Below are 12,874 nucleotides of genomic sequence, written 5' to 3' on the forward strand. Positions count from 1 at the left end.
AGTATAAAAAAGCAGGCGGGGGGGGGGGCTGGATTTGGACTGCAGACTGCAGTTTGCCTACCCTTGACCTTGAGGAAGGTGAACATGGAAGAAAGAGAAACTTGGAAGAGAGCCTTCCCACATGACTGAGATTTGGACTGCTGCAGCGAGAATATGGAACTCACAGATCACACAGCCTACCAGGGACAAAAAATTTGTCACAGGGCATGGACTGCAGCTACATCACACACACAAAGGCAAGGACTCGTGGCTACAGGAAACCAGCAAGCTCAAGAAAAGGAAAAAAAGTCCCTCCTCCTCCCAGTTTACAGTGTCCCTCCAGCGCCCTCTACTGGCTGAGAATAACATCGAGCTAGCTGGCAAAGGAGACAAGTTTTCACTATCCAGTTTCACAAAGGGGCAAAGAAGCTGTTCGGAGATAAGAAGCAATAATTTGATAATTGACACAAGAGATATTAATATAGAGTGTTGCAAATATTTTCTCCCGGTGTGTTGCTTGCCTGTAAAAAATATTTATTTAAAAGGTAATAATCTTGGGGCACCTGGCTGGCTCAGTGGGTGGAGTGGGTGACTCTTGATCTCAGGGTTGTGAGTTCAAGTCCCACGTTGAGTGTAGAGAATACTTAAAAATTTTAAAAATCTTAAAAAAAAAAAGGTAGTAGATATTACCAAATTCAAAATAGAAAGATGAACACTTTGAAAAGTTAGTCTACCTGCCACGTCTGTCCCCTACCCACTTGATTTTTGCCCCCAGAGTCAACAGTTCAGTATATCTTTCTGGGGGTGCTCTATGCATATATACAATGCTTATCTTTTAATTTGTTCTAAAAAAATTTGCAAAAAGATGTTCTGTTAGACAGATTTTAAATGTTTCTGCAATTACATTTATTATTTTTTGTCTTTATGGATCCTGAATAATGTGTCTCATTCAGGAAGGCCGTTCACACACCAAAATTAAAAATGATTTTCCTATATTTTCTCCTAATGGTTTTATATTTTAGTTTTTACACTGACATCATTAAGCCATCTGTGTTTTATATTTGAACAGAGTCTGACGTGGGGATCAAATTTTATTTTCTTCCAAGTGGTGGCCACAGAATTACTTCAATGCCATTTAATCCAGCCTTTCCAATATTATCCAAATAATTTAATATCGGAGGCCCCAAATCCCCCCCATCAGTAACAACTGCCAAGGACGGCTTCATCCCACAGGTCCCTCTCCTGCGTGCTTTCTTTGCCAGGTCGCTTCTTTGCTCTTTGGAACCTCCTTCCCTCCTTTGCGGTGCCTTGGTTGTGCTTCTTCCTGAGTTTGGGCTTCTCTGTGCCGACTGGCTGTACCTTGGCCTTTTTTTTGTTCTCTTTGTGCGAATCTCCATCCTCGCAATGCTTTCTCTTCCCCTCTCCCTGCTTCCCCTTGTTGTGTCCTCCTCTTCCCTCCTCCCTGGACCTTCTCCCCTGGCCTTGATCTTGATCTCCGGCCTGGGCTCTGGTGGGACCCTCCTCCCGGATGCGGCTGGTATCTTTCCCGCGTCGTGCCACGTAGGGGTCAGGGGTCTTTCCTTGCACAGGTAGGCTTGGAAGCCACAGATGCTTGGAGAAATGGTCGTGGGTTTTGTGACAGTGGTTTAGAGATTCCAGTCTTCGTCTGGAGTGTTGAAGTTTGGACCACGGGGGTAACTGGTTTTCCGCTGTTCTTGGCCTTGTGCGGGAGCTGGAGAACGTGTGGGTCCTCGTGAAGGAGGGTCCCTGCTCCAGTATTAGTGGTCTGGGTGCAGGGTGGCCCCTTTCTCTGTACTCAGAGTCTTCTGTCACCTTTCTAAAGCAAACCTCTGGTTGTAATCCTCTGGCTTTCTGCTTTCTAACATAATCCTCAAGTTCATGTTGAAAAGAGTCATAAATCTTAGAATTTTCCATTATGTTGACTAGGGATGAATCTCTGCTAGGGAAGACAGAGGAAAAAGTTTCTGTTAAATGTATCATTTTGCTACAGATGTGTTCTTTGTCGTTGAAAAGATCAGGCTCTCAATTTTCTAGTGGAGATTATATTATGTTCATGTACTATAAATACTGTGTAGCCATTGATATTGAGGCTGAGAATCAAATATAATAGACTAAGAAAATGAGTCTTAAAACACTGTAAATTTGAGAGTTAGAAATATAGAATTAATGTGTAAAATTTATCAGTGGGTATCCCTAGGTTTGGGGATTATGGATACTTTTAGTTTTTCTACTTAATTGTATGTTATAACTTTTTTTGCCATAAATACTATTACTTGTGTAATGAAAAAAAATCAAGTTACTTATAAGAAAACAAAAAAATCAAGCAACTAATTTAAACTAAAATCATTCATAAATTCTATAAAAACAGAACTGGCTTGTCCCTATGCTTATGCACCAAGAAATAATAGGGGTCATCAAACATTCTCTCACACACACTATATGTTTGTATGTACCCACACACACGTGTCTCTGTGTGTGTGTGTGTATCTTCATAGCTGGCATGAAAGAAGAGGAAGATGTTAATTGTGGCACGATCTGGACCTATCATGATTCCTTTTTTACAAATGAGGAAACCGAGTTACAGAGGATTCAAAGAACCTAAGGGCACACGGCTAGGAAGTGGAAAAGCCAAGATTTGCACCCAGGCAGACAGGGTCAAAAGCCTGCTCACTTAACCGCTCCAACATTGGTACCAACCTCATGGGTGTTGTGAGGTTTAAAGAATGATTACAAATGAAGGGCTTGGAACGGTGCTGGGTACAGAGAGTGGCCGTTAGTGATTAACACTCTCCGCGGGATGCTGGAATGATGGAATCAAGTTAACGGCTAACGGGCTACCAGTGGTCTATTTGGAGAACTTGCATCCATTCTACCTTACTGTTTTTGTCTTTCCATTTAATCAAAATAAATACTTGTTTCTGCTAGAAGTAAAAAAACCAAAAAACAAAAACCTCACAAAAAACCCCAAAACAAATAAAAAAAAAAAACCAAATCACAGTGACAATTACACACTATAAAACCAAATTTCCCTGGTTTCCCTTTCCAGAGGTAACTACGGTATTCCTGCAGGCTTTTACCTAAACTCTGATCCAACAGGTGTGAGGTCAGAGGGTACATTCTGGTTCTCAACTCAGCTTTTCTTCCCAAACAATGTATCTAGACCCGTTTTCTATTTCAGTGCACAAAGGTTTGACTTCATTTTTTAAGAGGGCTGCTTGCTCTGACAGGTGCGGACTGTGATTAAAAAAAATAAAAAATCAAATCCCTGCAAATGTAGGTGCTCCTAGTTTTTAACCGATCGGCAAGGCAGCAGTGTTTTGCACACACCCAGCGCTCCGGGCCCACTCTGGGGGCCCACCCAGAGGGAGGGCTGCAGGGCCAGGACTGTCAGCCTGGGGAAGGTCTGGCTGGTCTGGTCCTAAAACGTCATTGGTCAGCAGGGAAACCTCCTTCCTTAAATAGAACCTAAAGTGAGACTGAATTAGCCAGGAGAAGGGTTCAGTGTCTGGTAGAGGTTTTTTCATCGATTCTGGATCCTAGTGAAATAATAATTTCAAGACAGGCCTTCGGTCACTTCCTCAGAATGGAAGAAGAGTGAACACTCCAGCGAAGGACCAGTCAGTCCAGGCTGTGGTTAAGAGCCTAGGGCACCTAGCCTGAGAGGAAGGTGCCAGAGTTCGTGCCGGGAGGCCCATCCCCTGGGAGGACTCACCCTGCAGGCCCAGGCTGGGCCGGGTTTCACTTCAGGTGCGAGTGCCTTGGGGCAGGCCACCACTGTGGGCAGCCGTGGATTGGGAGCCAGCCTGGCCGCTTCCTCACGTGTTGACTTGCATCATTGTCTTCCTCCCTCCGGGCCCGTTTCCTCCCCTGCAGTTTCCCCGGTGGTGTGGGGTGTGCAACTGCTCTCTGCCCAGCCGGCACGCACGCTCGCTTGAGCAGCGGGGCTCTGAGCCCGGTGGCACGTGTGGTATTGGGCACATATGTGACTAGACAGACGTGTTCCCTGCCCGGGGGAAGCGCACAAGAGCCAGTGCACACGAGCCAAGATGAATGGGGGTAGGGAGAGCGAGGTCCTGGGAGGTGGATGGGAGGGCCCGTGAGCAGGGGGGAGGCGTGCTGAGCAGACTGAAGCAGGCCCTGCTTAGAAAGCTCTCAGGTGTTGGCAGAACTGTCTGTATCGTGGGATCCATCATGTCTGGCCTATTTTACCAAAGAAAGGCCCCTGGAATTTACCCCCTGCCTTCCTTCCATCCCCGCCGCTCCCTCCTGGTCTGAGCCTCGTCTTCTCTCACCTGTGCTACAGATCAGCCTTTGTCCACTTCAACACACCCTCGACTCATGCTCTGGGGAGCAGCCAGAGGAATTACTTTTTTTTCCAGAGTCTTTTTTTTTTTTTTTTGAAGTCAGTCTGATTCTGCCTCCTCCAGCCAAACCCCTTGTGTTTCCTATTGTTTTAAAATAGTCCTTAGTATGGGGCGCCTGGGTGGCACAGCGGCTAAGCGTCTGCCTTCGGCTCAGGGCGTGATCCCGGCGTTATGGGATCGAGCCCCACATCAGGCTCCTCTGCTATGAGCCTGCTTCTTCCTCTCCCACTCCCCCTGCTTGTGTTCCCTCTCTCACTGGCTGTCCCTATCTCTGTCAAATAAATAAATAAAATCTTTAAAAAAATAAATAAAAATAAATAAATAAATAAAATAGTCCTTAGTAAGTCCCCCAGGCCATCCCAGGATGGCCTGGACCTGTTCCTCAGTCTCCAAGTACAAGCCACAACTGCTGTTCCCCATTTTTTCCAGCCTCCCTCTAACAGCCATGCTCCCTCAGGCTGTTCCTGAGTCCCTCCCTCAACTGCTACGTTTCTCCATGTTTCTCCACCGTCTGCTAGCTTGTCTCGGCCCTGCCTGCTTCTCTGCCTCGTGTCTGCCCCTCTGGCTTGGTTTTCTTAGTTGGGGTGCCGCCTATTAAGACACACGTGGCTACGCTACACCGTGGAAAGCAGGATGTGCAGATCACGTGCAGGTGAAATCAAGGCATTTCCTTCTGCGTCGGGCTGGCCCCAGAGCCGGGAGACTGCAGACCGTGCTTCTCCGAGGGAGCCTGTGGGAAGCGTGGGGGGCTTGCTTTTCCTAAAGGCTTTCCGTCTCCTTCAACTCCTGTTCTTGCTTGCAACGCTCAGACTAGAACCACAGGAGACACGCGCTGTTCCCCTGCTGTTCTCCCGGGGCTCCCGCAGCACCGTCGGGGGGTCCTGCCTGCTCTACGCTCAAAGGACATCAGAATCAGACCACTTCTCCCCACTCAAATGGCTCCTGCCCCGGCCAGACCCCATCTCTGCCGAATCAGGCGTGTCGCCCGCTGACTCGTCTCCTAGCTTCTGCTTACCGAGTCTGTTTCCAAACCGCCAGCCAGAAGAATCCTTTAACTCCAATGTCATCCTGCCTAAAGTCACTCCTTTGCTCGAAGTCCATCAGGTGTCCAACCTCACACAGGAGGAAGCCCGGATCCCCCAAGTGCCTGAATGCCCTGACACTACCGGTGGTCCCACTGACTGACGAGAGGTCTCTCCGCCACACTGTTCTCCAGGCTGGAGCGGAAAAAGCAGGCACACCCTGACCTCAGGGCCTTTGTCCTTCTCCATCTGAAGCCTACAAAGCTCTTTTATCTATTTAATCTCCTTCTGAAGACTCCTCCTTCCTAGTCCTAGTTGGAATGTCACCTTCTTACAGCGTTGACCGACCCCTCAACCCCTGGGACAGCCTAGGCCCCTTCCCTACTTTTTCTCCATGGCACTTTCTGTGACCTCACACAGATAATTGTGAAGATGCTTCAAGATAATTGTGAAGATGCTGATTCTGCATCATTGGTCTGGGATGGGGCCTGAGATTCTGCACTTCTTCCAAACCCCCAGTGATGCTGAAGCTGATTGCACCCAGGCCACACTCGGAGTAGCAAGCATCTGAATACAATTTAACTTGGAAATCCGGTCTATCTCTGACCCTGGAAAAGAAGTTCCTTCCCACATCAAAGTGTGTTTGACATAAAGCCGATGCTTGATGCTTAATACATACTGATGAACATGAATACGTGAGTGAAGAGAGGCCCTGACCTCTCCTGACACTTCGTCTTCAATGTGCGGGCCCACTAGGAAGCCCAGATCCAGGAAGTCCTACCTGCCCCCCCCACCTCCTCGGGTTCACACCTCAGCCACCTTCCCTCCCAACTAGCACTCCAAATGCCACCAAACAGAGCTACAGACAAACACGTTTGGTTCACCTCTTACCTGGAATCTACTAGTTACTGAGAGCAATTTCCACAGACAGATGGAACCCTCACCTCCTCCAGCTTACAAGTCTTTGAGGTCATGTAAGAAGTCCTGTGGGCCCACAGAGAGCAGAGGTCACCAGGCTAGAACCTCAAGAGGAAGTAAGGAGCCCTAGCCGAAGCTGGGCTTCACTCCGAGCTCCAGGGGAAGAATCCCAGCTTCCTCCTGGCTCAGACTTCTCAGCCAGGCCCCTGGAAGTCAGGAAGCAGCAAGCCACTCCCCTTTCTTTGCCTCAGGCTTTTGGGTTTTAGACCCCATCATCCTACAGATCCAGGCTATTGGGAGAAACAAATCCTGTCAAGTTTTTAAGGTAATTCAGGAACACCCAAGCCACCCAACCTCATCACCCTGGAATGCAATCTGTCTCTCAGCCTAATCAACGTTATTATAGCTTGTTTAAAGTTTATTGTGAAAAAATTTTTAAATAAAATCCACCACTCTTAAATTGTAAAGTATGGCACACATGCAGAAATATAAAGCACAATGATTGATCACAAAGGAAATGTCCATCAAACCACATTCAAGTCAGTAAATAAAACACTGCCCACACCCCAGAAGTCTGGCTCCTTCCCCTTCACATGTTAACTGCGGGGCACTAGCTTGACTTCTGTGGGAATCTTGTCCTTCTGTAGAGCTTATCCCTTAAGACATCTCGAAATAAGTTAGTTTAGTTTTTTCAATTATTTATTTTTTATAAGATTTTATTTATTTATTTGAGAGAGAGAGAGAGAGCATGAGCAGGGACTGGGCGTGGGGTGGGGAGGGGAGAGGGAGAGGGAGAAGCAGGTTCTCCATAGAGCAGGGATCCTGATGCAGGACTCAATCTCAGGACCCCAGGATCATGACCTGAGCCGAAGGCAGATGCGTAACCAACTGAGCCACCCAGGCGCCCCTAGTTTTTCCTGTTTGAACTTTACATAGGTGGAATCATACAGCATGCACTTCTTTTGTTCAACACACTTCGGAACTTCACCACAATATGTTCCTTTTCATGGTTGTACAGTATTCCATTCTATTAAAAAAATACCTAATCACAGATCGTCTATCCATTCATGGGCTTATGAATGTTTCTAGTCTAGGGCCATTTTAAACACCACCGTTGGGAATGTTCAGATATATATCTTCTGATGCCGTAAGTCTGCATCTTAGAAGCTGTCTGCCCAAGAGCAGGATTTCTGTGTAACACAGCATCGCATATTCAGCTTTATCAAACACGGTAACACCAAATATTTTTTGAAAGCGGTTCTACCAACTGAAATCCTCCCCCAGAAGTGTTTGATTGCTTCCCATGATTTCTAATGCTTGGAATTATCAGACCTTAAATTCTGTTTCTGATTGTAATAGTTGAAGTAAAATTCAGAGTAACCAAAAACAAAACAAACCAAAACAAGAAACAGGCATTTCCTAGTTTCCAAGGATACCAAGTACCTTTCCTCATATCTACTGGATTTTTTGGATTTTTCTCTCTTGTGAAGTTCTGGTGGAGGTCTCTTGGACATTTTCCTGCTGCCTTGTTTGCATTTTCCCTATATTCTGCCAATGAGCCCTTTGCTGGTTGTGAGATCTCCCACTCTTTACCTTGTGTTTCAGTCTCTTTGTGGCATCTTTTGATAGACAGCTAATGATAAAGGGTGAAATTTCATGATGCATGGCTCCATTCTCTCCATTTGGAGGCGGACCTTTGAGACCACCCAGTCCAATGCTCTCTTTTTCTGCCTAGAAACAGCCCATCACCCCTTTCCTATCAGACCAAGACTTTGACCTCACTTTTGAAAGCCCTCCAGGGCCTTCTGTGCCCTCACATTCTCTGCATATTCTCTCATACACACTCAGGTGACTCCCTCTTTCCCTTCAAGGTCTGTGGATGGTAAACCTGTTTCCTCACTCTTGGCCCCTCCAGGAAGCCCCTAGATCCTGTGAAGTCCAGCCAGTACCCATCTGCCAGGTACCCCTACCCACCACATCTCCTCACAGATTCTATCCCAGCTCCCTACAGGGCCAGGGTTCAAACCTCAAGCCTGGAAGGAGACAGGGCTGGGTTCCAGTGTAACCCCGGACAAATTATTTTGAGTGATTCTCAGAGTCTAATCTTTCTTCCATGTAGTGATGGCAGTTCCCTCTATGGTAGCTCTGATCATCTGGTACATCTGATGAGATGTACAATAACGTCAAAATCCACTCTTATTAGGGGCTCTGGTCTTTAGGAAATCCAAGACACGTTTGGATATCTATACTACCTATGAGGGTTGTTGTGTTCTTTGGTTTGTTTCCCGTCCAGGGAGGTCCATACTTTATGCTCCTAGAGGAGCCAGCTGAGATGCTGAGCGACCTTGTATCCATCGTTTCCAGGGCTGATAGCATGGGGGTGGGTGGCAGGGAAAAGCCTAGAGTGCAGCCCTTCTCCTCCACGATTAGTGCTGTGACCTGGGGCATGCACCCTCATATCATGGCCTCTGCTGCCCCATCCTTCTTGTTCTTTTTTTTTTTTTTTAAGATTTTATTTATTTGACAGAGAGAGAGGCAGCGAGAGAGGGAACACAAGCAGGGGGAGTGGGAGAGAAAGAAGCAGGCTCCTAGTGGAGAAGCCTGATGTGGGTCTCGATCCCAGAATGCTGGGATCATGACCTGAGCCAAAGGCAGACACTTAACAACTGAGCCACCCAGGCACCCCAGCCATCCTTCTTGTTCTTTCACATGTTTTCCTCTGGCATTCTAGGTATGAGGACTGCTTACAAAGTACTAAAGCAGTGTGCCCCAGCCTGCGGGCTGCCCCCATTCCAGCCTGTGGAGGTTGTTTTCATTATGTTGAGTATTTATGTTGTGCCAAACCCTTTGCTTATATCCTCTTATTTAATCCTCAGAATAGCCCTGTAAGGGTACTTGTCTTATCTCCAGATTAAGAAACGCACCTAAATCATGTAGTGTGTAGGTTAGCATTTGCTGCATCACAGACCACCCAACAGCTTAGGATTTAAAACAGCAAGCATTTATTTCTCACAATTTTGTGAGCTGGCCTGGCTCAGTGGGGGTTGGAAGGCCAAGGTGCCTGGTATGTGGGGAAGAGGAGGAGTTAGTTCAAGGTCCGCTGGGTGATGGAGACGTGGCCACAAGTCTCTCATGATTCAGCAGGGCTTGGGCAAGGTGGCTGAGTTCCAAAAGTAGCATGAGGGCAAGCAGGGCACTTTCCAAATCTAGCTTGCATCATATTTGCTAGTCTCCCATTGGCCAAACCAAGTCCCATGGCCAAGCCCAGCAGTATGGGAAGGACTACCTCGCACGTGGTACGGGGAGGGAGAATTTTTGCTGCCATTTGCCCCCACAAAGAATGTACCATACATAGCTGGTAAGTGTCCGACTGGAGTTCAAAACCAAGTTTGTTAGATCTGAAAGTTCAAAACTCTCTTGGGACTTATTGCCCAGGGTCTGAGAATCCAGAGCCCTCCATGTGTTGCCTAAACAAGTCAACATTTTGCATTCACACCTGCAACTGTTCTGCAAATGTATATACACAGGGCCATTAATAAACACGAATTACACCTCACTGAACACAGTTGTTTGTTCTGCTTCATTGCTTGTTTTCTTCTCTAGAGGCTCCAAGTATATTTGAGTTTCCTTGGCTTACTTTTTATCTTTATCACCTTCTTGCAAGTCTTTTGTATTATTTTCCTTACTTTTTTTGCATTATCTTCCTTACTTTTTTTGCATTATCTTCATTATCCTTTTTCCCCTTTACTTTTTTTTCTATGTTGTCTATACTCGCTTGTATTCTTTTTATTTCCGAAATGCTTTTTTTTTTTCTTTTGCTAATTTTTTCCTGTGTCTGTCAGGGTCATTGTTTTGTAACCATGTCTAGCTGAAAGTTGATGCTCCATGAATATTTCTGACTGAAAAATAGAATTTTTTTTTTTTTACTGCATCACATTTTATTTTACCTGCAATTAATAATTATTTTTCTTTTTCAGTTGCATAGTTGTCTGGCCATTTTATTCCAGAGCTATTTTTCTGGTTGATGTGCTTTTCTCAAAGCTTTCATTACTGTCTTACTTTAGCCCTTTCTGAAGTGTTAGGTCAGAGTTTTCATCTGTTTTATGTCTGCATTTTTCTGGTGTCTTCTTGTCAAAATAGTTTACAGTTCATTTTTCTCTTGTAATACTTTGTGTGGTGAGATCACATTCTCCTCCTCTTTTCCAAAATTTAAATGAAATGTGTTAACCTTGACTACTGGAAGGGCATTTCTGAGGACAAGGGAATGGCCTAGGGTACCTTTCTCAGCTTCACAGCTTAGGGCTCCCTCTTTGTTACTCTGAAGGGTGCCAAACATGGTTACTTCTCTGCCTCTCAGGGCTAAGCCTGCTTCAGAAAAGTCTGCTCTATTTCCTATGGGCCTACAGGTCTTGCCTGCCAAGGTAAGAACCTTTGATGTTATATTTTGCTGTTACAATCATTTCTAGGTTTTGCTTCCTCTGGGACCTTTCCCTGCTCCCTATTTCAACCTTTTCTTCTCCTTATTCCTAGTGTTACTTCCCTGCTTGATGTGGTTTTTCAACCTAGCAGGTTTTTTGTTTTGCTTTGAGGCAAGGTTTTGTCCTGAAGGAAATAGTCGCTGGGTATTTCCGAAATCCTCAGGACGTAGATGACCATGACAGCAGCTGATCCTTGGGTGCCTCTGTTGCAGTTTTGCACTCACCAACTCAGAACCTGTGATGAGTTCTTCCAGTTTTGCAGTTCTTCTTAGACTTGTTTGTTCTGTTTGGTACAAGGATAAGTGATGGTTTGGGACAGGATGGTGTCAATGAAGATGCAGAGAACTGGACAATAGGAAAGAGAATCTGATGATTTAACCAGGAGGAATTACTGATGCGTCTGATGTAGGAGAGGAAGGGTTGAACAACTGAGTTGGTGTTGTTATTCACAGAGATGGGGAAACTGGGCGTGGAGGAGGTGGGTAGGAATGACTGGTGATAAGGGAAGAAGTACTCTTTTGAGTTTCTAAGTGGAAATATCAACTAGTGCAATTGCGTATGAGTCTAGAACTCGGAGAAGATCTAGTCTAGAAATAGAAATTTAGAGGTCATCAACTGTCTTAAGACACTTTGAGCTGCTGTAACAAATTACCATAGGCTAGGTGGCTGAGCTAGCTGTCTGGCCTCTTTTATAAACGCATTAATCCCATTCATGAAGGCTCTATCCTCATGACCTAATTACCTTCTAAAGACACCACCTCCATATACCATAACATTGGGGATTAGATTCCAACATATGCATTTGGAGGGTGGGGAACATGTAATGTACAACATACAGGTAAATTTAAAGCCATGGGCCTGGATAAGATCACTTAGGGTGTGAGATTACAGAGTGGTGGTCTAGGACTGGTTCCTGACACACCATACATGATGATGCATTTAGAGGGAGGTGGGGGGAGGAGGAACCAGAAAAGGAGCCCATGAGGAGGAGGAGTTATGGAGGTAAGGAAAATCAGGAGAATGTGGTGCTATGAAGGCTGATGTATGAATGCTATGATGTAGCATTTCAAGGAAGAGGGACTGACCAACCAGATGGGAGCTGCTGAGAGGCTGTACTCAATATGAACAAAAATATCCGTTGGATTTGACAATATGGAGGCCATTGGAGATCTTAACTGACAAGAACAGCTTCAAGAAGCAGTAGGGACAGAAAATTAGATGGAATAGGTAAAGAAGAGAATGAGAGGTGAGAAAGTGTAGATGGCTGGTATAGACAAGTTTTGACGTCAAAGAGAAAGGAGGTAGCTGAAAGAGGGTATGGGTGTCGAGGGAGTTATTTTGGTTTTGTGTAGAGGGTAAACAGAAGCATGTTTGCATACTACTGGAATAATCCAGTAGAGGAGGAGAGATTCGTGGTGCAGGAAAGATGAAGACCTTGAGAAGGTTAAAGGGTAGGATACAGTGCATGAGGGGACACTCGTCTTCACCTTCATTGTGACAGGAGGGAAGACAGAGAACAGAGTTGAGGGAAATTTATGAATCTGGTGGTATGGCAATGAATTAAGGCCCCTTCTGAAGGCTTCTATTTCCTCACTGGAGTGTGAGGTGAAGTCACGAGCTGAGAAAAGAGGCCTATATGGGAGGCGCGAGGAAGGGAAAGGTTTGAGGAGAGAGAATATAAAAGTGGTATCTGAGTGGGAAACTTACTATGGAAATTCAATGGATTGGAGTTTTGTGGTCATTCATTTAAAATAAAATAAAATGGGTCATCTACCCTCTCTCCCTCCCTCCTCCCCATCTTTCCTTCTTTGCTATTTGGGGCCCAGGGTGGTAGGAGGCTAGGCAAGGTGATGTGACCCAGGGAAGGGTCAGGGCTGAGTAAGGCAGCTGCTCAGCAAGGGTAGGGAGACTGGTTACATGCAAGAGATGGGTGGGTAGGGGGTGGGGGACAGACATATTTATATATTTTATTATATTTATATTATCTTTTAGTGTATAAGCTAAAAACACTTTTAGCAAAATAATTCTAACATTTATATTAAAATAGATATGTAAATACAGCATTGTGGATGCAGAGAATTTTCATATCACA

The 12,874-nt window shown here is 45.6% G+C and overlaps 1 protein-coding gene across 1 annotated transcript; it reads right to left on the reverse strand.

The window, feature by feature from the left end:
• Window positions 1-626: 626 nt before the first annotated feature.
• LOC109490100 (lysine-rich coiled-coil protein 1) lies at window positions 627-6,219 on the reverse strand. Its single transcript, XM_019802882.2, has 2 exons — window positions 5,380-6,219; window positions 627-1,936 (listed from the first exon to the last, which is right to left on the reverse strand). The coding sequence occupies exons 1-2, from the start codon at window positions 5,463-5,465 to the stop codon at window positions 1,177-1,179; spliced, it is 846 nt and encodes a 281-aa protein (XP_019658441.1). The 5' UTR covers window positions 5,466-6,219; the 3' UTR covers window positions 627-1,176.
• Between the last annotated feature and the right edge of the window lie 6,655 nt (window positions 6,220-12,874).

Source organism: Ailuropoda melanoleuca, chromosome 4 (genome assembly GCF_002007445.2).
Source record: "Ailuropoda melanoleuca isolate Jingjing chromosome 4, ASM200744v2, whole genome shotgun sequence".
NCBI lineage: Eukaryota > Metazoa > Chordata > Mammalia > Carnivora > Ursidae > Ailuropoda > Ailuropoda melanoleuca.

Coding starts and splice junctions, on each gene's coding strand:
- LOC109490100 (XM_019802882.2), bottom strand. CDS start 5,465: ATGGACTTCGAGCAAAGGAGTGACTTTAGGCAGGATGACATTGGAGTT. Junction 1,937..5,379: donor GCGGTTTGGAAACAGACTCG/GTAAGCAGAAGC, acceptor CTTCCCTAGCAG/AGATTCATCCCTAGTCAACA.